The sequence below is a fragment of the Microtus pennsylvanicus genome, chromosome 7 (genome assembly GCF_037038515.1).
Source record: "Microtus pennsylvanicus isolate mMicPen1 chromosome 7, mMicPen1.hap1, whole genome shotgun sequence".
Lineage (NCBI taxonomy): Eukaryota > Metazoa > Chordata > Mammalia > Rodentia > Cricetidae > Microtus > Microtus pennsylvanicus.
Genome location: NC_134585.1, coordinates 75,830,753 through 75,855,301, shown reverse-complemented (window position 1 = coordinate 75,855,301; position 24,549 = coordinate 75,830,753). Strand labels below are relative to the sequence as shown.

Sequence of the window (24,549 nt, the reverse complement as noted above, 5' to 3'; positions counted from 1 at the left end):
TAAAATCCTCAGTACCATACATAGTTTTATAAGTATAAAACAATATTATGTTAAAAAATTCCAATTTATTACTGTGTGCTTTTCTCCCCCATACTTAAAGTTAACAACAGTCTTCAATTTCAAAGCCAAAGGATTTCCACCTCTTGTGTTTAGTTAATAACCACTTGTTGCTAAGACAACTTGTCTTACAACTTAACTTTCTTTTACAATTTCTCTCTAAAGTATGTACAATAGGCTTTAGTCAGGAGCATTATTTATTAAGATTAGGGTTTAAAAGTTTTCTAGCAGTTATGGCTGGTCTTCAATGTGCTAGTACACTGACTCAAGGAAAAGGAAGTCTACTAAGACTCTGATTTGATGATACAAATACTCTTCTTCAAGTCACCAAGATCCAGCCGCTGACTTTGGAAAGGAGAAGTAGGTGGTGCTGCTGGCTTCTATTTGGTGCAGGAACAAAACAGTTTACTGTAAAGTTAACAAAATCTAAATATACTAAATCCTGGCATTAAAGATGTCAAAACTTTGGTTAGAAGTAGCTGGTAGGAAAATGAGGAGGAAAAATTAAACTTCACAGTTTATTTGAAACAACAAGCTTAACTCCACTACTGGAAACCATCACTAGTGAGTCTCCAGCATAGTGACCCAAAGGCAGACAACTGACATCACTTCTTAGATGTATTAGAGCAAGGTCAAACCCTTTCCTCCCATAGCCTTCTTTCTTTTATTCTTTGGTGACAAAAGTGACCCCATAAGCCAACTAACAAAGAAGTGCACTGTTAGTCTGTTGATCTAACATCCTACTGGTGGCAGAACTCGGGGAGGGGGACTAAGTAAACACTGATCACTAGACTAGATTTATAAAAATAAGCTTGAATTGTATTACACAATAATTGAAGTTAATACATTAACTTCAAGTCAAACCAAATACTTAAAGAGGCCTAAAGTCAATTTTCTCTGGAAGGCAGTAGGAAGCAGAAAAAAGTTCATGGAAAGAATCAGTGTTCTTTTCCCAGAAGGCATAAAAAACACCTTATCCATCACCTCAGGTCACACTTGTTCTGCTTGATGGACTACAAAATAGCTTTTCTTAATAGAAAAACCTCCAGGAAATCAAAATAAATGAACTTCAAAGGTAAAGTGGGCTGGATGCACACAGGTGTTTGTCAAAGTACAGTCTGATGTACTAACATGACTACTTGCATACAAACATAAAGAAATGACAAGCTTAGGTGTCAGCTGAAAGTGAGCAAGACACATGAGACTTGAAATGATGACAATGCTGTAATGGCCAGAAAAGGAAACAAAGACAGTATTAGCTCATCTCATTAAAGCCATGGCATTAGTCTTCTAAGTCTGAAAAAATTTAATGTTAACTTCAGCTGAACAGCACCATATTATGAAGCCTAGAGAGTCAAACTGCACTGTCCATACTTGAGATTCTGAGAAAGTAAACAGCAGGAATGAGCCTCATCTCTTCAACAAGCTCCAGTATAACTTCAAGGTTGCTATAAATAGTCAAATGTCCTGAACTGTCTATCTACCTGACCAATATCATAGCAAATAATAAGCATCATCTGATGTGGGAAGTCCTTATGTATTTGTGTTGCTTTGATTGGCTAATGAATAAGAAAATTGCCTTGGCTTGTGATAGGGTAGAGTAGAGCTAGGTGGGAAAAACTAAACTGAATGCTGGGAGAAAGAAGGCGGAGTCAGGAGACACCATATAGCCGCTGCCAGGAACAGACAAGCCGGAACCTTGCCGGTAAACCACAGCCACGAGGCAATACAAAGATTAACAGAGATGGGTTAAATTAAGATGTAAGAGCTAGCCAATAAGAAGCTACAGCAAACAGGCCAAACAGTGATTTAATTAATACAGTTTCTGTGTGGTTTTTTTCAGGAGTTTGGGAGGTCAGGAAATGAACAGGTGGCCTCTCCAACAACAATCATCAGTTTAATGAACAACAAATGACAAAGAAGAGAGGCTTAGAGACAATGAATTTTACCAATAATCATTGATCTTCTAGAGTGTCTTTTTTCTTTCTGACTTAATTTACTATTAAGGTAAAGATTAGTGGGGAAAAGACCATCTAATTACTGCTAGCAAACTACCTATTTATTATGACAGTTTAACATGGGTTGGTGTACAGGAAGAGATCCTTTAAGATGTAACTTGGAAAATGTGCAAGCTATCAGGTGGTGGTATCACAATCCAGTACCTATATGCTAGAAAAGCTCATCATACTACTGAGGATTTGCTCTAACAATCTTGGCTGACCTACCTACTTACATATGGGCTTAGGTTAGGTCTTTAGGAACATAAAGTTTTGAATTCTGTACATTTTTTTAAATTATAAAATGATAGAAGTTAAAGTATACTAAAAGAACTCAAATCTTTAGGCAAATTTACTATGCTTCCATATACTCTTATATAATACATTTTTTTAAAATATAAATTTCCCCTACTTTTCAGGGTTTTGTTTGTCTTTTTTTTTTTTTTTTTGAGACAGGGTTTCTCTGTAGCTTTGGAGCCTGTCCTGGCACTAGCTCTTGTTGACCAGATTGGCCTCAAACTCACAGAGATCTGCTTGCCTCTGCCTCCCGAGTGCTGGGATTGAAGACGTGAGCAACCAACCACTGCCCAGCTTACTTTTCAGTCTTGTAGACATAAATTTTTTATGAATTTGTACTAAGGAAAGATGCCCCAAGTGGTGGTCTGAATGAAAAATGTCCTTCACTGGCTCATGTACTGAACAGTCCAAAGTTGGTGATGCTATTTTGGGAGGTGTGGTGGTTTGAATGAAAATATCCCCCTCATAGGAGTGGAAGTGTGGCCTTGTTGGAGGAAGTGTGTCATTGGAGGTGGGCTTTGGGTATCAGATGCTCAAATCAGGCCCAGTGTCTTGCCTTTCCTGTTGCCTTTAGATCGGGATGTAGACCTCTCAGCTCTTTCTCCAGCACCAAGCCTGCCTGCATGCTGCATGCTTCCTGCCATGAAGACGATGGACTAAACCTCTGAAACTGTAAGCACCCCCGATTGAATGCTTTTCATTATAAGAGTTGCCACCGGTGCAGTGTCTGTCTCTTCACAGGAATGAAACCTAAGACAGGAGGTCATGGAATATTTAGAAGGTGCACCTTGCTGGAGGAAGTACAACTCTGTGGTGAGCTTTCTGAGTCTATAGCCTTGCCCCACTTCCTGTTTTCTCTTTCTTTGTTTCCTAGGACTGGTTGAATATGTGATCAGACTGCTCCTGTTGCCCTGCCATGCCTTCCCTGACATGATGGACTCTCCCTCTCGAACTGTGAGTCAAAATCAACTTTCTACTTTAGGTTGCTTTTTGGTCATGGTATTTTTATTACAGCCCAATTTTATGGCTCAACTTCTATTCTCTCACATATTCTGCGTTCTTTCCATGCTGGAGGTTCAAAAGAACTCAGGCTGATCAAGATTCCACACAGGAAGATGAGATCTTAAGTCAAGCATTTCACACTGCACTGCCAAGCCACACAATCAATAGTTCAACAAACTATGCATGAAACACACTGTAGAATCAGCAATTTTCTAAGTGATAGAATAAAAATCAAGGCTCACCACGCTATGTAAATATCCCACCCTCAATTACTAACATTATCCTCATTTGGAATGCAGACTTTGGTAAGTCTGAGAATGGGGAGTCAAGGACAATGTCTGAAGACCTCAACTAACTTTGGAAATGAATCTGCACTAAAACTATACTTTTCCTATTTAATTTCTTTTCCCAGCTAAGAGAAAGTGAGAGATAGTAACAGACTGGTGAGCTTTTACAAGTAGCAGTATGACACTAAGGGAGAAGACAAAAAAAACCAAAAGATCTGTCACACTGTACAATGATGAAAATGTAATTATGATGTTGATTATAAATAAAATTATTTGTTATGCAGCTATGAACTATACATTTTACAGGTATAAAATTTACATTTTCTACTAAAGTGAAAGAAAATTTCATTTTGATGCTCAAGAGAACTATCTTTACTTCCCTAAAACCCAGTTCTCTGAAGACAGGCGGTCACAACTTTCAGTATTCTTTACATTTGAAAAAATAATTGTCAATGGATAAATCAAGTATTTCACTTGTCTTCTAGCAAGGCACTAATACAGTGCCACTTGCTTAACTGTTGTTGAGGATTCCCCATGGTATATACAGCATCTTTGGAGCTCAATTGCACTGCTGTGTGAAATTGCTAACAGTAAACAAACCTGATAATTGCAACATAGTCCATAATTGTGAGTGGCTCCAAGGCTCGTGTCCATTTAACATTTATTGAATGATTATCAATTAAACTCTTGTTTCATGATCTATAGTTTAAAATTTTACTTACTTTTGTCACTTCCTCTGCCCAAATCTAGCCAGCATTAAAAATTAGAGAGAATTTTAGAGCATGAAATGAAGTTGGAATTTAACATTTCCTACAACTTAGTATAAAAAAATGTATATAATTTAAATGGCATAGTCTCCCCCTTATAAAGTGAACACAATAGTAATATAAGTCAGTATAGCTGAATATATTTTGAAGTCTGCCTTTTATATGCATCAATACTACCAACTTCAAAATATTATAACTCTACAGATAATAACTTAAGTTTTCGCAAATTGAGAATATCTGACCTTTCATAGAAAACCGACAGAGTCTCTAATGTAAAATGAGAGGTTTGAACTGCATGATTTCTAACTTTTCTTTCAGGTATAAATTCTAAAATTTTAGTAAATAAAAGGATATATAGACATTGAATGTTACTGATACAACTATTTTTTTTTAGAAACAATCAATTTGAAATATAAATTTAAGGTTGCCAGTTAAAGATCTTAATATAAGTAGATGATAAACGACTGTAAAACAAATGCTATTAATAAATCAAGCAAAGTTTTGCAAATTGTTTAAGATATTTTTACCATGGACAAAAGAAAACCTAATTTATACAAAATTAAAAATAACTGAAATAGTCTCACCCTTTTCAATTACCTATAGATAGGAAAATGGAAATAAATAATACGTTCTCTTGCTATATAACGAAAGCTGTAATTTAGCCAGCACTTCAAAAATTAATAGTTGGGAACAAAGGCAAATTCCAAAACATCAGGTTTATTCTTCATATTTTAATTCAATGCTAATAGAATAAAAACAATCAATGACCCATTATTAAGTAGACTATTGATTTCTTATCACTTTAAATAGCAGTAACTTATTTATACTATAATTCTAAGAATTAATTTGCATGTGTGTGTGCGTGTGCATGATGGGGTGGTGGTAGTGGTGCATATGTAGAGGGTAGGGATTGACTTTAGGTGTCTCTCTAGTCTGCTCTCCACCTTACGTTTGACCAGGGTCTCTTACTGAACCTGGAGCTTACCAATTAGCACTAGGGACCTTCCCATTTCTACCCTGGCCTCCAGTGCTGGGGTTGTAGATATGTACTGCAATATATGGATTTTTTATGTGGGTGCTGGGAACCCAAACCCAGGTCCTCTTGAGCGCGTGGCAAGCACTATACTGACTGAACCATGTACCCAGCTCCAAGGAGTATAAATTGCTAGAGGCTAACATGAATTAACTCTTTTCCTATCTTCACATAATTTTATTAAAGTAAAAACCAAAATAAATGTAACATCTCAAAACTTTCTTCAATTTGAGCTCAATGTGTACATTAGTTATTATAAACAACTTTCATTCTCTTATTCCAGGCTATCACTACTCTGAAATTTTAAGTGAGTTTGCACTGGATATGGAATAGCCATGGCCATGGGAATTTGTCTCATTCTGGAATGGCAGAAAAAAAAATTCTATATTGAATTTCAATAACAATATGGTAAATATTGAAGTTATTAAACAAAAAACAAAGTTAACTTGTATACTTTTACTGTTTTCCAAGTAAGGTAAATCTTGGTGATTTTCACTGCTACAAGTAGCACAATGAAACTGCAGTAAACTAACACTAAACTACCATCTCTGCTAAATGTAAAAGAGCACTATACACCAATAATTTTAAAATCTGTTTTATACACACCAATGATTTTAAAATCTGTTTTAACATGACCTACAAATTTGGCAGATCTTCAGGTTTCAGTATCACTTCAAGTGGCATTTTCCCCCCAGACAAAATCAATAATTAACTTTAGCTACTTAGATTTCTACATGTAGCTAATAGCAAGAGAAGGCATTTTACTGAAGATGTAGAAAACACAGTAGGCCAACAAACCTTCAGCCATTTTACATGCAGGAAGTTGAGCATGTAAGAGAAATTTACCATAATGCTATCTCCTTCAAGGCGGGCGGAGTTTAGTTGCTTAAGTGCATAGGTGGGAGACAAAGAACACATTATACCTATGAACACACCAGAACACGTCACTTCTGTACAGTAAAGCATTAAAGAACACATTATACCTATGAACACACCACAACAAGTCACTTCTGTACAGTAAAGCATTAATGAGCTACTCTTCTTTCTAGCTAAAAAACGAACAAACTGTATTTGCTTTTCTACCTATTTCATATAACGGTGCCTACCCAAAGATAAAGAATTTTCAAAATAAAAGAAAGTTGGTATTTTATTTCAAACCAGACTTGTTTGGGAGAAACATACCTCTTTAAAAATTACAAATTAACTAACACAATTAAATTTTCATCTGTAAATGCCTACTTTATACCAACAAACTTCCTATTAAAACCTCATTTCTATGCTGTGTATTTTTGGCATCTCTAACCATTTCCTCTTTCAGTTCTCAGCCAGATCTTCCTCATAAGTATGAAAGTCACACAGTCCCTGTAATTCTAATAAGTCTAAAACGCAAATGCGTACAGGTAAAGTTAGGGTGCAGACAGTGTTCTAACCTACTAGGATTACAGGGCAAAGATTTAGATGTCCACGGAGAGAACATACGTTATGTGAATTACCTGAAGGACCATTTTTCTCAGATTCCTTTAAATGCTAGAAAACACTAAAAACAGCGTTTTTTCTCATTAAAATTTTAAAAAACTAATATTAAGTTACCAAATATAATTTAGATGCACTAATTCAAGTTTTTTCTTGATTCTGGCAAACTTATTTACTTTTTTTTTTTTTGACGTGTCTCATTCATCACATGCCAGCCTCAACATCACTACGTAGCAGAGGAATTATAGGTGTATCTATGTCTGGCTTATTTCACTTCATTATTATTTATTTTGTAATGCAGGGAATAGACTCCAGGGCAAGTAGTCTCTAGCTAGGTCACACTCTCAGTACAAGTCTTACTGCATCAACAAACCACTCATTTCCTTTTTCACTAAGCCGGCATATTTTAGGAAACGCCTGTGATGTTGTTTTACCTTTCTTCAATACAGTAACCAGTTGACATAAATTAGTCAATACTAGACACAGGTAGGTCAAAAACTTTTTTACTGATAGGGCTAAATCATCAAAAAGTTTAATCTAAAAATTTGTGAACTGAGGGTAGCAGAAATTTTTGCACTATTAATGAACTTTGTATTAGAGTACATCTCACAAAGTGAATTATAAGAGCAACAACAGGAAAACAGTAAAGGACGCATTTTAGAAAGTAGAATAAACCTAGCTCCAGACCTCACTAGGACAGAAATGGGTAGTCACAAAATAATCCACATTAAAAAACAAAACAAACAGTGAAATTAAACAATATTTAGGGTACTTGCCAACTCAACAACAAGAAAAGTATCAGAAAAAAAAGCAAAACAATAAGTAAATAAAAAGCAAAACTACCAGTGGTCTGTATCATTTTCATTTACTTGAAAGACAGGGCAAAAAGTAATTCAGACTTAAGGCAATAATGTCTGAAAAAGAATGAAAAGAATGAATCATTGAGAAAAAAGTAAGAACAAATTTTTGTCTGGGCTAATATCTTCATTATTTGTCTACAGATAAATTTGATTGTTCATTGTAGTAATTCTAAAAACCTTTACATAAATTGCTGGGTTATATATAACACCTGTATCATCTTTTAATTCTGAACATGAAATTTCATGGCTGTATCAACTGCCAACAACTTTTCCAGATGTCTCAAGAAGAATCACTCTTCAGAAGGCGACTCTACTTAGTTCCTACGCATCCTGCAGTGGTGCCACACGCCAGTAACACCAAAGGGCAGTTACAGCTGGATCTGTGCTTCCGGCACTTTTCTAGGTTGAAAAGCAGCCATCATAAAGAAGCATCATAGTGGTTGTTAAATAAATGTTTGTGTTGGAGCCTGGTAATATTATTCTTATTCCATAATCATCAAAGTTTTTTCTACTCTAGATAATTTTTCCCAATGATTCTTGGTAAGACTTTCCTAATTATAAAATTTGTATCTTAAAGTAAATTCAAACGAATTCATTTATCTTAACAACTAGAAACCAGTAGGGTCTCTTGCTATCTACAGCATTCTCTTATAAATTTTAATTTTACAGATAGCTTGCTTAAGGGGAATCACACTGTGGTAATGATGTCATGATAAATGGAGACATGGAAATGAGAGCAAATCTGCATTATCAAAGCTAGCCCTTCCCTAGCGGTAGCTAATACAAAGCACCAATTTCACCACAGAGCAATTTTCAACCTTTCTTTTTCCAAAGAAAACTATCAACATCACTAGCATTGTAACTATATGCTTATTATAAAATGATTGTGGTTGTGGTGGGGAGTCCAGATATTATGCCTCTTAACAAAACACATCCCTAAGCTCAAATTAAAATGTTAATTCCTCTAACAAACTCACACTCGCTTATACTATTTTTCAAACTGTTAGAATTTAAATCTAATTTAAGTGCTGCATATAATAGAATGAAAATATAGACAGCATGCCTATTAAACTAAAGTTTAAAACTAAAACTACTTAGTAAAAGTTATACATAAAAGCACTTGACTATCATTTTAATAGATAATTTAAAAACTATTTTAAGGCTGGTTTTCTAAAAAAATTATAGCAAAACTTATTTATTTATTTATTTTTTTTGGTTTTTCGAGACAGGGTTTCTCTGTGGTTTTGGAGCCTGTCCTGGAACTAGCTCTTGTAGACCAGGCTGGTCTCGAAGTCACAAAGATCCGCCTGCCTCTGCCTCCCAAGTGCTGGGATTAAAGGCGTGCGCCACCACCGCCCGGCTTTATAGCAAAACTTATTAATCCACATGGGTTTCTTCCTCTTTGAACAAGCTACGAGGGAAACTATTCAATTTTTTTTTTTTTTTTTTTGGTTTTTCGAGACAGAATTTCTCTGTGCAACAGTGCTGGCTGTCCTAGAACTAGCTCTCATAGACCAGGCTGGCCTCAAACTCAGAGAGATCCGCCTGCCTCTGCCTCCAGAGTGCTGGGATTAAAGGCGTGCGCCACCACAGCCCAGCTAATACTATTCAATCTTTTGGAACTATTCTTGATGATAATTCCTTTACTTATTTTGAGTTAGATATGGAAAGAAAATTACTTTGTCATAGGCAAATATTCTCAAACTTGATTCATTTTCATCTTGATTAAAATCTTCTCCCATTTCCTACTATAATTATTTTCCTAAAAAGCCTATTAGCCATGCACACTAGGAATGAAGCACAGAGCAGTTGTAGTACCACCTCAGTGTTGGGGGCTAATGCCTCTCGATAATGACCACTTGTATTTACTTGGATGTATTTAGTTCTCATCAGTCTCTTTCAAGACAAAAATACACTCCAAATGCCATAGTCTAGTCTATACCTTAAACAGTGTACTAGTAAAATACTTTTGAAGTTATTAAGCCAAAGTATTTTTCTATTAGAAACAGATAAACATACACTACTTACTGAACTTTTAGTTTCTGCAGCTTTTGCCTTTTTAAGTCTCGTTTTTGCAGCATCCAAATCCAGTCTCTTATTCTGTAATAGTTTTCTCTCTTTCTACAAATAAACAAAAAGAACAAAGTAAAGCTACAATTATCCACATTTAAAAAAATCACCCTACATGGAGGATGTATGTAAGCTCATAAGGACATCCTACAGGTATCTTTCCTTTTTGCTTGGAGATAGGACACCCACTATGTAGACCAGATCAGGCCCTGAACTGTGGCAATACTCCTGCTTCTGCTTTCTGAATGCTACGATTATAGGCACGTTATATCCAACATTTCCCTTACCTGCCCCTTTAACACTACTTCAAGACATTCCAGATTCTGAATCCAAGGAATTTGGAAAAGATGCCCCAGAAATAAAGGTGTATTAGTTTTAATATCTTGCTGTATGTTTCCCTCCCACCAGGTTTCCCTCTGGAGAACATCTGGCACTATCGATCTTCGGATGCTACAACTAGGAGGTGTTAAAACAGCATTTACTTGGCAGAAGCCAGGGATGTTGCTAACCATCCTACAGTGCAGTCTAGCTCCCACAACCGAGAGCCATTTGGCTGAGTGTCAGAGGTGGCTAGGGGTAAGAAGCTGTTTCAGATTGTTAGAGGGGTCTAGGACAAGGCTCTGTGAAGCCCTAGCTGTTTTTACTATGTTACAGCAACAAATGTAACTCGACTACTCTGAAACAGAATTTCAATTTTATAGACAAAATAACACATAAACATAACTCAAGTTACTGTATAATGCTTTATACTAAATATAGTTGAGTCTGTTTTCTTAATTTTTATATTCCATATATCAGATTTCATTCTACTGACATGTTAATTTTTTTAGTGGAAGGAACTGAACCCCAGTCTTCATGCTAGGTACGTACTCTCATACTGAGCCATATTCTTGGCTTAAGCTAGTATCTTTCTTAGTTATATCAATTTAGGTCAAGCCCAAACTACTTTTGTATATAGAGATGAAGTAATGATTAAGCATACTGAAACTTCTAGGACACTTTGTAGAACAGAATATGCAAATTAAAGTTTGTGGTTGTATGTATACCAGTGAGTGGCACTGAGAAAGTCTTATGGAAAAATATCTGTTAACAGCGTCCTTCTCTGTCAGAAATAAGACAAGTTCATGGACTAACAGATTAAATTTAGAAAGAAAGTGACAACATAAATGTTTATGAAATAAACATTTTAAAAATAATACACTTCCTGGAACACACAGATAAAGTACAGGAGCAGAAATAATTAGTATAGGCTGTTGTTTATAAATAACTCAAAAGTATAGAAGCAGAACGAATTAATAGGTTTCTAGTTTCAGTTTAAATTAATATGCAAGTATACTATAATGATACTTTGTTTTCATAACCATTACAGGAATTTCTGTTGTAAAACGGAGAGAGACCTTGGTGCACTGGAGCCAAGGGGCCTCAGGGTGGGTGAGAGAGAGACATGCTAAACAGACAGCACTCATGTGCAGGGTTTCTTTATTGGGGGGGGAGGGGAGTGCAGAGCGGCCTCGTGGGGGGTGAGAGAGAGAGAGAGAGAGATACAGGAATGCAGAGAGACAGACACAGAGAGACAGAGAGAGAGACACACACACAGAGGTATAGAGAGGCAGAGAGACTAAGAGAAACACAGAGGCAGAGAGGTGGGCGGGGGCTGCGGAGAGGAGAAGAGAGAGAAGGGTTGTGCCTTTTAAAGGGAAGAGCACAGTGCATGTGCACAGAGACCACACAGCAGGTTAGGGTACTGCCTGCTTACGAGGCATGCGCACAGAGGTGATGCATTCTGCCAGGTCTCCAAAGGGTGGGCTAGGTGTGCCTGAATGCTAACAAATTCACCACAGATTTGAGAGGTGGGAATGCATGGAAATCAATGCACAGGCATATCAACAACAATGCAGGACTGAAAAATGGAGATTTTGTTTCTAATAGCTCTTTGAGGTTTATGTTTGGATGAATATGCACCTGTTCGGGGTATTTAAATGTTTTAATCTGCAACATTTACCAGCACTAGGATTATCCATTAAAAACTAAGCATAAATCTAAATTACGTGACAAATGGAATATTTCCCAACTCACTGCGATTGTTTTGTAATCCCCTTCTATAAAGTTTCTTAAAGGAGTGAGGAAATTTAAGGCTGATGTTTGAATCAGCTCTCTGTCAGCTGTTCCGATTCGTTTCTGTGTTTCTCCACATTTAATAAGGGCATTACCTGCAAAAGAACAAAAATTTGTGTGTTTTATAAAAGCTCTGTCTAGTAATGTTAGAAAATTAATATGTAACTTACCTATTTGATTTGCTCAAGTTAGTTGTCAGCTTGTTTAACTCAGAATCAAACAGATTACTTGAAAGGTATACTTATTTAAAAAGCAAATTAAAAGTAAATATCTAAATGAAAATGACGAAGATGAACTAACTGCCTAGCACATGATAACTATAATTTTTTTGTTTTGTTTTGTTTTTGAGACAGGGCTTCCCTGTAGCTTTGGTGACTGTCCTGGAACTAGTTTTGTAGATCAAGCTGGCCTCAAACTCACAGAGATCTACCTGCCTCTGCCTCCCGCGTGCTGGGATTAAAGGTGTGTGCCACCACTGCCCAGCCATAACTATAATTTCTAACAGTGAGATCAAAGAGCACAGATACATGGAAGGCACAAAGCTGGCCTGAGGATATAGCCCAATACAAAACTTAAAGTACTTAACAAGTAGACCAAATCAATCATAATCTGCCCTGTTTCTGTATCCATACACACCTGAAATATACACAAATTAGAGTTTACATCTTAAGAAGCTCACACTGAGGCACTAGGGGTAGTGTGGAGGTACTGGAGCACCCATGGACCTCTGATTGCTTTTTATTCCTATAACAAGGGGCTCTACCTTTGGAATTCACTAGACTATCACATGGCTCACAGGAAACACCACATCAAACCAAGAATGCTTGAAGACATTTACAAAGCTTTATGTGAAATTCATTCATTTTTGTTATCATAAGCTAGGGGTGATGGTTAGTGTTAAGTGTCAACATGACAGAGTCTGGGTGTGCCTGTGCTGTGTTAACTGAGGAAGGAACACACATCTTCACTGTGAGTGCAACTCTCCCTGGCAGGGACTGCAGACTCTGAAATACAGGATGAGCTGAGCACTAACTAGTGTTCATCTCAGCTTCTAATACAGATGCATGAACCATCTCTCTTAGGGGTCTGTTGCTGTAATTTGCAAGTGTGAGCCAAAAGAAACTCTTTCTCCCTCAGAAAGAAAGAAAGAAAGAAAGAAAGAAAGAAAGAAAGAAAGAAAGAAAGAAAGAAAGAAAGAAAGAAAGGGAGAGAGAGAGAGAGAGAGAAAGAAAAGAAAGAAAGAAAAGGAGGGAGGGGGAAGGGAGGGAAGGACCGAAGGTGAGAGGAAGGAGGGAGAGAGAAAGGAAGGAAGGAAGGAAGGAAGGAAGGAAGGAAGGAAGGAAGGAAGGAAGGAAGGAAGGAAGGAAGGAAGGAAGGAAGGAAGGAAGGAAGACAGGCAGGCTCATGTTTCACAAGAGTTTAGTCCAGATATTTAAACAGAGTTAGAGCAGACAGAAAGAGCACGTGATCAGGATTCTATTTCCAATTCTACCTCTAGTAAACTTGGGTTCTTTAGATCTTAATCCTTTTATGTTAAAATGGGATTAGATCCACATTATTAAGGAGTTAAGAGCTCCTGTCCCTACATACAGACAACTGCCTTTGAATTGTTATCAGGGTGGTTACAGATTATTTAGCATCTTCAAACCTAAATTTCCTTGTTTTTAAAATGGGCACAATAGAATTTATACTATTAAAAATTTTACATAGCAAAACTTTGTCTCAAAACTCCAAAAGACACAAAAAGTGAGGATTTACCAAAATAATAAATATATTATATTGTGCTTAGACCAATGCCTAGGATACTAATTTCTGGCCACTATTTTCTGGTAATAGATTCTGTATGAGCTCAGAACAAGCAAGCAATAAAGCATGAAATTTCTCTAAAATTAGCAGTCACACTTTAATTTCAAAGTTAATCATTTCAGATCTCTCAGACTTAGAATTACAAAGAATATACTGTAAATATTCAATGTTACATATATATATTCAGTCAACTAGTGGCATTAAATAATATTTAGGTTTGTTTCCTTCTGACACAAACAGAATATTAACACAGAAATCTGTAATAGTGCTATGTCATAAGAAAATTAGGTCTGATAATAGAAACATGGAACTTTGTGGTCTGTGTAGGGCCAGAGTTGCCAAGCCTGACAAGCTGAATTTCATTCCTGGGACCCACATGATAGAAGAGTGCTAATTCCTTCAAGCTGTCCTCTGATCTCTGCATAAGCACTGTGGTATGTACACCACACACATTCATATAGACATACACAGTCACATACATGTACACAGAGCAAAATAAAACAACAACAAAAAACGTCCAATGTAATACAAGTTGGTCCAGGAACTAACAAGCTGGGTTACCTGTAAACAGTGACGGAAAACATGAACTAGAAATGCAGCGCATTTATGTACCCAGAGGACGACTACTACACACCTGGGCTAACACTGCAGAGGTTAGAAGCAATATGGTCTGGTCAAACACTTAGCATGTGAAGTGCTCTAATACCAATAAGCACTCAAAGTTTCAATGTAAGTCATCACAATAATTTCTACTATAATACAGGCAATGAAAGCTAGTAAGAACATGAATTCATTTAACATTTAGACCTAAAAGATCTAAGATGTGAATGTTCTAAGTAACTATTTTTTCATCATAATTTTAACATAATAAAGTTAAAATTGGCTCTACTGTACGCTCACATCTCTAAACATCAGAAATCTAAATGTGAAAATGGTTCCTTTCCGAACCTTCCACTTTCACTCACCATAAGCTGTCCCTGGGCCAAACTCGGTCCCGGCATCAATCATATATTGTCCCAGAAGTTCTGGGTTGTTTATACGACTTGGTGCTTTTCTATCCAGTTTCTCATAAACAAATTCTTCTATCCTGGCATCTAGGAGAAAGGTTACAAATACCAGTGTTTCAAAAGACAGACCTGTAACTCCAGTACTAGGGAGGTGGAGGGGGGACACTCTAGTTCATGGCCAGCCTCTATTATACAGTGAAGACCTTCCCCCCCCCCAAACCAAAACAAATGAAAAGAATTTTAAATCAATCAGCAATTATTTCAAAAAAGCAGAATTATTTAGAAGTTTGTTCCCCTTCCAGTCTACTTCTTAAAAATGTAAAATTAGCATTTATTCAAGTATATACCTTTAAATTTAATAATATATAATTATATGTTGACTATTATATAATCTCTAAAAGTTTATAGTTCAGAAACCTGGTAATATACCTTAGTACAGAAACATTCTCAAGTTAAACTTGTTATTTGGGTATACTCAGAGATCTTAAGTTTCAGAAGAAGAATTATAAACTTAATATCCAGTGAAGCTGCCTTTAATCTACTCTTAAGTTATGTTCATCATCTTAAATAAAATCAGGCTAGTCAGCTATAGAAGCCATATCTGACATGTTTTATCATGAACATGTATTAATTCTCTCTTACAGAGAGTCTAAACACAGACACAGAGCTTGAAGGATACAAGCATTCTGCCTGGGAGCAGTCTTCGGACCCAACAACAGTATGACCTAAAACTTGTGCTCACGTGCATGCACACAGGTACATGGCAGTCACAAGTGAATGTTTGGTGTCTTCCTAAATGACAGTGAAAAGTTTTTTGTTTTCTTTCTTTTTCTTTTTTTAAAAAAAAGGTCCTGAAACAGTAATGGAAATACAAGTTGTACTTTCAACCTTAAAAACGTTTACCAGCAATACGTAGGGCGGACGAGAAGCAAATATCTTACTTGGATTTGGCTGCAAAAGCACTTCAGTCTGTTTCATTATCTTTTCTGTCCATATTTTGGTACATTCGGCTTTGCTAAGGAGGTTTTCCAAGTGTGCATCCAATTCTGTCTTCTCTGCTTGACCAAGCTTCTCTTCTGTGAACTGTGATTATTTAAAATAAGTGTATAAATATATAAACACAGCTCAAATATATGCTAGGAAATTGTTAATAAGTGAAATCAAATTGAAATCCAAATAATCCTAAGCATATAAACAGATACACTCCAGGCTTATCTGTAAACCATTACTTATGAAAGTTTTGTGTGTGAGCATGCCTATGGTAATTCATCACCTTCTTACTACAGCACTTATGATGACTATCTTATGTCTTCTGTTAACATGCATGATGTGAATTCTAAATTTCTTGGTACATAAACGTTCCTGACAAGACTGAGGTTTGAACTGGTGAAATCTGAGTTCAGATCCTGACTATATGTATGCTAATTGACACAGGCAACTTTTCAGTAGTTTTTGTTTTGCATTCTTTCTTATAAAAGTGATACAACATATTATATTCTTTTTGAGATAGGGTTTCACTGTGTAGCTCAAAATGGTTTTGACTTTTTTCAGCTTCCCAAATCATAAGCATTCTGAGGATTAAGAAAGACTGTCTACAAAAAAAGTATCTGCTTAGAACCTGCTAATTGCTATTCAAATTTGAAATATTTAAATTTTGACTTATTTATTACTTATAAGTTGAATCATACCCAAGTCACACATTTATGGGACCTATGCAAGCATCACTTAGGTTTGTTTCTTCAGGGTATGTTCTAACAAGGTGTTTAATATGTTATATTTGCTACATCATTCACACAGAAGAAGTATTTTTATAAGACTTATTTTTTTAAACAAATTTAAATATGTATATGTGTGTGTGCATACATGAGTGTAGGTGCCCAGAGTCCAGAAGAGGGTAACTGATCCCTGAAGTTGGAGTTACAGGGGGTTGTCAGCCATCAGACATGGGTGCTGGGAACTCAGGTCCTCGGTCTGCAAGAGCGGTTACTATGTATTCTTATCCACTGGGCCATCTCTCAAGGCCCCAAGTGGAGGTGTTCTCTTTAAAGGTCAGAAAATGAGGTTGGATACATTCAACATACCCATTCTTATTATATGGCTGTGATGGTGGCTAAGGAAAGGCAGCAGTGTCTATATAATAGAGAAAAAAAGGTCTCTGTTCATATGGCGCCTTCTGGGTACTTTCAACTAACCACCAGATGTGATATCTGAAGTGCTGCACCATCTGTAGCTCTCTTCTAGAATATATGGCGCTTGCCCTTTACTGTAGAAAAATCCAGATGTGGTGGTTAGCTAATAAAACAATGCCTACCTTTCTCTCCTCTCACTTACAATCCTTTCTTTTGCTTTATTTTTCTGAGTCTTATATCCATTCCTTGGGCCTTACTATTCCTGGCTTAATACTTTAAAAGATTATCAGCACTCTTAGCTGAAGGGTACTCATATTCTTTACTAAAGAGCCTATATAGGGCCAGAGACCAACTACTTCCTTGAGACCTCCAAACTTGCCATATACTGCACGCAGGCAGTACGTTTGTAACTAAGAACTGGGCAGCAATAATGGCAAGCCCCTGATCCTGAGGTCAGCCATGTAAACTGCACTCTCATTCTGAGAGTGTTCTTTACTTAGTCTAAGCAGCAGATCTTTTGGAGAGGCATATATTAGAATTTTATATGTTAAAATTTGAGGTAAAACTCAGAAAGCACAGAGACAAAGGAAACACACTTAGATGAACATCATCTTTAAAGGATTATCAAGAAAAACTTCTTTTAGCTTTTAAAATATATGCCAGTTGTTCCTTTACTCCATCCATTCCTTCAACAAATATTTAGTCTTTCTTTAAAAATTTAAAATTACATTTTATTTAGTGTATGTGTGCATGCGTATGTACATATGTGGCAGTCATGAGAGCAACTTGTAGCAGTAGGTCCTCTCCTACATGTATGTATATCCATATATATACACACACACACACACATGCTAGTTACTAACTAGTACTAACTAGGGTAAGCATTTAGGTTTCCAACAAAACAGGCAAAGTTTCTGTTCTTAAGAATCTAACACTCTTGTAGGGAAGAAACAAAACTTAATCAGAGTGTAAGCACTGCAAAGGGTTAAAGATGCTCAACAGAAAACTAACACAGGCGACTCTACTTTTTTCTGAGTGACGTAATAAATCTAAGTAGAGAGGAACAGCTATGGAAGAGGAGAAAACAGGAGAATAGGGGACATCTTCACTGAGGAAGAAATGAGCCTGGAAGAAGCAGGGTGCCAGCCTGGGAGAGGAGTTCAGAGAGATGGCATCGATGAGGAAGGAGCAGCTTACCTGCCATGTTTATACATATTAAATATTAATTTCCTTAGAGAAATCTGTTGTAACTAAGACTAGATTTTCAAAGAATAGATTAATAACAGAAGTCAACATCATGAATTTAAACATCATTATCTATTAGGTCAGTCTTTGTGTGAGGTACTCTACTAGTAAGTTTGGTCTGTTACAAGGTAGGACTAACTGAAACGTATTATCTAAGGGTGAGGGAAATACAGCCCCTCCTTGTCTAGCATGCAAAATCTCAGTTTTGTCTAACATGTTTAGAAACACTAGATTTATAGGTACAGATTAGAAACTATTAAAACATGTTTATGACAGTAACTCAAGAAATTGTCACTGAATTTATCAGGACTCAGACAAGTTTGGGACAGTATTTCAGAGTTAATGATTATAAAGTTAGTTATTTGGGAAAAAATACTTCATAATCTCAGTCTAGTAGGCCCGTTGGCTTTTTTTTTTTTTTTGGTTTTTCGAGACAGGGTTTCACTGTAGCTTTGGAGCCTGTCCTGGAACTAGCTCTTGTAGACCAGGCTGGTCTCGAACTACAGAGATCCGCCTGCCTCTGCCTCCCGAGTGCTGGGATTAAAGGCATGTGCCACCACCGCCCGGCCGGCTTATTATTTTTTATATTTTGGTCTTAAAAATATAGGAAAATATAAGAGAGCAAAGATGATATTTTTAACAAGCCATTTATTTGCTATGGATTTAGAGTCTTCAAAGAAACAAGAAAAAAGCAAACTTTATATAACTTATAAATAAATATCTAACTGTGACACCTAATCATGGTTGTCAACTTCATATACCTGGTTTAAAAAAAAAAAAACTAAAGGAGGAACTCCCTCCATCAGATTGGCCTGTACGCATGTCTGTGGGCATTTTCTTGTGAACCTGAGGTAGGGGGACCCAGCCCACTATGGGTAGAATCATCTGTAGGCAGGTGGACCTGGTCTCTTCCGTGGGTTCCTGCCTTGGCTTCCCTTGCTGGTGGACTGTGAACTCTTTCCGAGTTGGTTTTAATTATGTCTTTATCACAGCAATAGAAAGCAAACTCCAACAGTGACTCATATACAGTAAGACTCATATCACAGCGATAGAAAGCAAACTCCAACTCATATACAGTAAGACTGTACAAAAATAAAAACTTTTACTTTAGACAATGGACAAAACAAACCCTCAAAGACAGTAACAGCAGCCTCCGCATGGATAAAAGGCAGGTTTCCCTAGAGTCTAGAAAACAGGTGGAGGAAGGCCCACATGAGCACGGCACTGAAGACCTGCAAACATTCCCACATTCACACTCAGTTTTCTAGCATTACTATACTCATACATATGCCTCATATTTCAGTAAACATAGCTTGGTTATTAGTTTTTCAAAAATTTTAACACATTTGCTATTATCATCATTATTATTGAGAGGCAGACAGCCATGCATATACACCCAGTCTGGCCTTCAACTTGATTTTCCTGCCTTACTTCCTGAGTTTAGGCATTGGGGTATGCGCAGCCATGTGTAGCTTATTTCTACAATGATTTTTTCCCCCCAAAGAAGATAATGCATCTTTGTCATGCTTCTGAACTTCCCAATGTCAGGGCTCAGTTTATGTTCAAAAATTCCATATACTAAGGTATGTATCATATCAAAAAAAACCTTACAGGATAGGGATAATAATTCTAGTGAGGAATAAGCTGAGGGTTGGAGTTATTAAACATTTTGTCTGAGGTGTCAGAGTTGGGATTGAATAATTTTATGCTGACCTCAAGAAGTTAACAATCTTCATTTTACTCCCATAGTTCAAATATACCATACCCTGTGCTTCCTTGTTTACAGCACTGGAGGTCTATCTTTGCTTCTTATAAGATACTCAGTTAATTACCAAATTAAGGATGGCTTAAATGCTATCTTGAATTAAAAAAAAAAGTGGGAGGGGGCTAGGACAGATACACAGTAACATTGCTAATGCTATATTTCTGTTTCTTTATCAAAATGCAAACTTATAAAAATAGTAATTTCCCAGGATCTTACATTTGGGGGCCCAACTTCTCAAAAAGTATAATCGGATGCGGTTTTTCATACGATTTCATATGTAGCACAGGAAAACAGCATGAGGACAGAACGTCTAACTCACAGATTCTCTCTAAACACTGCTTTAAGGCAGGGACTGTGATGAGTTAGGATACACTGTCCTAATATTGTTGTAAGTCAAGACTTATCTACCTATTTATATACTTGAATAGTTTTGACTCATGTTTTTTTAAACAAGAAATTTAATTTCTAATAAAAATGTCTAGGTGACATGAAAGTACCTACAGTAGTTGCCCAGGGAATGGTCCATTTTTTTAACATCCAATCTAATTTGAAAGGCAACTCCTTGGAGACAGAGAAAGCCTGGCTCACAGCTCTTACAACTATTCCTAGCACGAAGCTGGCACTGGCACTGTACCCGCATCACCACAGCTCAGAGGAGTAACTTGGTCATTGACTAAATGCTGGAATAAAAACAGGGTTTTGTTGTAAACTACTATGCCAGCATTCTAGCTTTAATGTTTTATTTTAGAAACACCCCCTTTTCCTTAAAAATTTAATTAAAAAACACCGTGGAATGTGTCAAACATACAAAAAACATACAAAAAACTAACAGTATAGTGGAAACAGTATAATGAAACTTTGTAAGCCTGTACCCACAATTCAGCTTCAATAACTATCACTGCTCTGCTAATCTGCTCTCAACCGTACAGCAAACCCCAAACTGTAAGTTTAACCATAATATTTCAGCATGTGGCATTAATAGTTACAGACAATATAAAAGGAACCTTAATACTAAAGGAGACTTTCTCCATTTTAAATTTTCCCTTTTTAATAAAAAATGGTTGAATCCAAAATCCAAGGGGTCCTTTTTCACACATCTTTTTCTCATGCTCCAGGGCTAATGTGACAGCCAAGACTGCCAACTAAATCACAAACACCCGCAGCCGGTGTGGCCACAGCTCTTTCCCACTGGACCTCCCCAGTATCCCTAGAGATCCAGAGTCTTTGAACTTGTTTCTTTTGTCTGGGATACCTTTCTTCCAAAACAAAAGCCAAGTAAAACCTCCACACACTGTGTCTCATTACTTCACTCAGGTCTGTACTCATCCTGAGAAGGGCATGCCGAATTCCCCCATTGCTGCAACATGACAATCGCCTCTACTGGCACGCTATTCACTACCAACCTGCTACTCTAGTCTGTGTTCTGTGAGACTCTAAGTTTCATGAGGAGAAACACTTTGTTGAGTGTATTAGCTGCTAGTCAGTGGTGTTCCTAATACAGAAGCTAAGCATGGAACATATTCTTGAATAAGACTGAAAATTATTTGCCAGCTCACATATTAGGATACAACTTAAAAACCTTTTTAAAAAGCACTTGAAACAACGAACAATTAAAATTCATTTGGGAAGTGCAGCTTTAAGTTTTTCTAGATTTACTTTTTTAAAACTGAGTCTCTCAATAATTTAGATTGAATTTCATAAATGTGCGCTGTTGAAGCAGAACACATTATGTGTCTGAAACAACTGTATTAAGCTATGGCATTCTGAAATGTCAAATCTTCATTAAATATCCAGAATACAGGTAAGCAACACTAAACAAAAAATACCAGACTCTATTCTCTAGTGGAGTTGAACTTGAGTCTAAAAATGTTTTTCTTTCGTCTCCCATTTATTTAGCCATACATATCTGGGAAGGACGGAGGATAAAGGACAAAGTACGGCAGCTAGCTTGTCACTCATCACATCGGCTCAGGAAGTGAAAAGCAAGATGGAATTAGAATTTCCCATCTCTCAGTTACTCGCTGTTGATAACAAATGATCTTCAAGGTCTTTTAGGGCCGCCTCGTGTCCCTAGTCTACACATAAGCCTGCAGTGCTCACTCAGAAAAACCAGCTTCTAGTGTTGGAGTAGGCCAGAGGGCAACAGCTGACAACTAGCCACACAAGTCAAGCAAGCTATTTACATCTCTGAGGCTGCTTCCTTTTATCCAAAGGAGGGTTACCACTGTGTCTCTGGCAAGGTGACAGAGGGTGCAGCGAATATGTTAAATGGACAGCAAACTGCTCGTCACACTATTTTTCATAAGCTAGGCGGTCATTAATTGGGGGACTCTCCCATTCTTTTGCCAAGGACAACTCAATATGATATCAACGGTGTCAATAAAATTGGGGTAAAGGATACAAGAAATGAAGTAACAGAAGGGAGACGTATAGTTCGGTGTAATTCTGGCACACGGGGCATTACTTTTCTCCTTACAGAAGAGAATTCTGTTGCTACCCTATGTCAGTAACACAAATACCAGATTGTTTATAACCCGTGTTGTGAAATTGACATCTGTTCAGAGATTTAACTGCGTTTGCAATCATGTGTTGACTGTAAAAATCTGCCCAAGTTCCCTATTGCCCAAGTTCCCTTCCTTGATTACAGAATAAGGAGACGCAGTGAACTCTCCCCCTCCAAGGGTGCCAGAAGCATACCAATGTGACCACGGCCACCACAACACGAGTCCTGCCCGCTTCTCACCCCTGCTCTAGATCCTATTTGGGGAATGGGTCAGGGCGCCCCTAATTTTAGGTTTCCTGCGTCCTTGGTGAAGCTGGGACGCCGACAGGGACAGGCGATCTCCATTCCCCCCACGGGCTGCTCCAGGGGCGGAGAGGGCTGGTGGGAACAGAGCTGGCAGTGGGGCAGGAAAAGGAAACTCCCTCCTTGGACGCGGCCTGGAGGGCGAGGGCGACCCAAGGGAAGGGTGGGGGTGGCGCAGAGGTGCTCAGCCTGCCCTGGCTCGCCCGCCGGGGCACAGAGGCCTCCGGCCCGGGGTGAGCCCAAGGTGTGTCCGGGGTGGCGGACGCTCGGGGCCGCGTCCGGGCTCGCCTCGCTCGGCGCCGAGCGGCGGTTGGGTAGAGCGACGCGGAAACGGCCGGCGGGACCGGGGCGCCAGGCCGCGCCCAGCAGCAGGCCGGGTCGTCGGCGTCGCCCTCCCCTCGGCCTCCCCGGCGCCACCGCCCCGTCCTCAACCGTCGCCGCCGTACCTGCACGGCCCGGCTGAGGAAGGTGCCCGCGTCGGCCGCCAGCTTCTTCACGTTGAAATCCATGATGTTCATACCGGGCGACGACGGCGGCGGCGGGACCGAGCCGCCGGCTGGGCTAGCGGGGAGGCGGGGGGCGCCGCGGCGGCGACGGCGGGGCTGGGGCGCCGGGCGACGGCAGGGCGGACGTGGGAGGTGGCGGGAGGCGGCGCCAGCCCCGCGCAGCTGTCGTTTCCTGGGGGAGGGGGAGAGGCGGAGGGTGTGGCGAGCCCGACCCGAGAGCGCGCGCCCGGCCGGCCGGCCGCTCGCACGCTGGGCCTGGCGCGTCGCCGAGCAGCCGCCGCCGGGACGCAGGTCGCGTCCGTCAGGGAAGACACCCGCCCCGGCCCCGCGGTCCCGCAGTGTGGAGCCCGCTCCCTCCCGGGCGGCGGAAAACAACCGACCGTGGGGGCGTGGCCTCGGCGGGGGTTTTCGCGGCAACAGCGTCCCCTGGCGGGCGGCCGAGGACTCACCGCCGGGTGGAGTCGCTGTAGTGCACTGGTCCGGGGGGGACAGCGACCCCTAGCGGCCGGCCTAGGACTCACCGCCGGGTGGAGTCGCTGTAGTGGGTCTGGGGGAACAGCGACCCCTGGAGGGGGTGCAGCTCCTACCTGAGGCTCTCAGAACAGCGACCCTGGAGGTCACTAGTCAGAGCATCAGTGGAAGTTCTTCCAAGAGCAGGAGCCTCCTGGGCTGCTGTGCACCCGCCCTGATTCTCCCAGGGAGCCTCGGTGAGTATCTCTGACAGGAAAGCATGGGCTAAAGTTCTTTAAGCATAAATAGAACGTCGCTACAGAATCGCTGGCAGGGATTTCCTGCATGTGGCCGGGTGTCCAGGGCTACCTATGGCTTGAGTGGAGACCTTTGTTTTTATTGTCCCCTACACTGCTATGGCTTCACTCACTGCCAGGCCCTGAGTCTGTGGTGAAGAGATCAATCCCCTATGATGGCTTGTGATTGTCTGAGACATGTTTAGAATCGTCTAGGAAACAAACAAAGCTTTGGGAGGATCTTTGAGTGCGTGTCTGAGAGACAAAAGGGGAACCCAGATCCTACCCTGCTATGCGTTGTTCTTTCACACTTGAGTTCTTAACTGTGAGGCAGGGCCTCAGCCTTCCAATTCCTGGTGCTGGGATAAAGGCGTGACCCCCACGCTCCGCTAATTTCCTTTCTGTTTTCTGAGACAGGGCCTCATGCAACCCAGGCTGCCTTCAGATACCCGAGGATGGTTTCAAACTCATCGTCCTCTTTCTGTTTTTTCTTTCTTTCTTGTTCTTTCCCCTCTTTCCTTCTCTCTCCTTCCCTTATGCCAGGGACCGGACCACTGTATATGCTAGGTTCTGCTTTGCAA

General features: G+C 39.2%; 1 protein-coding gene across 3 annotated transcripts in view; it reads right to left on the bottom strand.

The window, feature by feature from the left end:
* Positions 1 to 23,541, bottom strand: part of Sh3glb1 (SH3 domain containing GRB2 like, endophilin B1) — a 29,315-nt gene extending 5,774 nt beyond the window's left edge. The window contains exons 1-7 of one of the 3 annotated variants that reach the window (XM_075981165.1): positions 23,163 to 23,541; positions 15,713 to 15,854; positions 14,730 to 14,858; positions 11,920 to 12,053; positions 9,802 to 9,894; positions 6,239 to 6,325; positions 4,363 to 4,386 (exon numbers count right to left, since the gene is read on the bottom strand). In XM_075981165.1, coding sequence (XP_075837280.1) covers positions 4,363 to 4,386; positions 6,239 to 6,325; positions 9,802 to 9,894; positions 11,920 to 12,053; positions 14,730 to 14,858; positions 15,713 to 15,854; positions 23,163 to 23,234 — 681 coding nt within the window. In that variant the 5' untranslated portion in view covers positions 23,235 to 23,541. The remainder of the gene's footprint in view (positions 1 to 4,362; positions 4,387 to 6,238; positions 6,326 to 9,801; positions 9,895 to 11,919; positions 12,054 to 14,729; positions 14,859 to 15,712; positions 15,855 to 23,162) is intronic. The other 2 variants (XM_075981166.1, XM_075981167.1) reach the window with 2 other exon arrangements.
* Between the last annotated feature and the right edge of the window lie 1,008 nt (positions 23,542 to 24,549).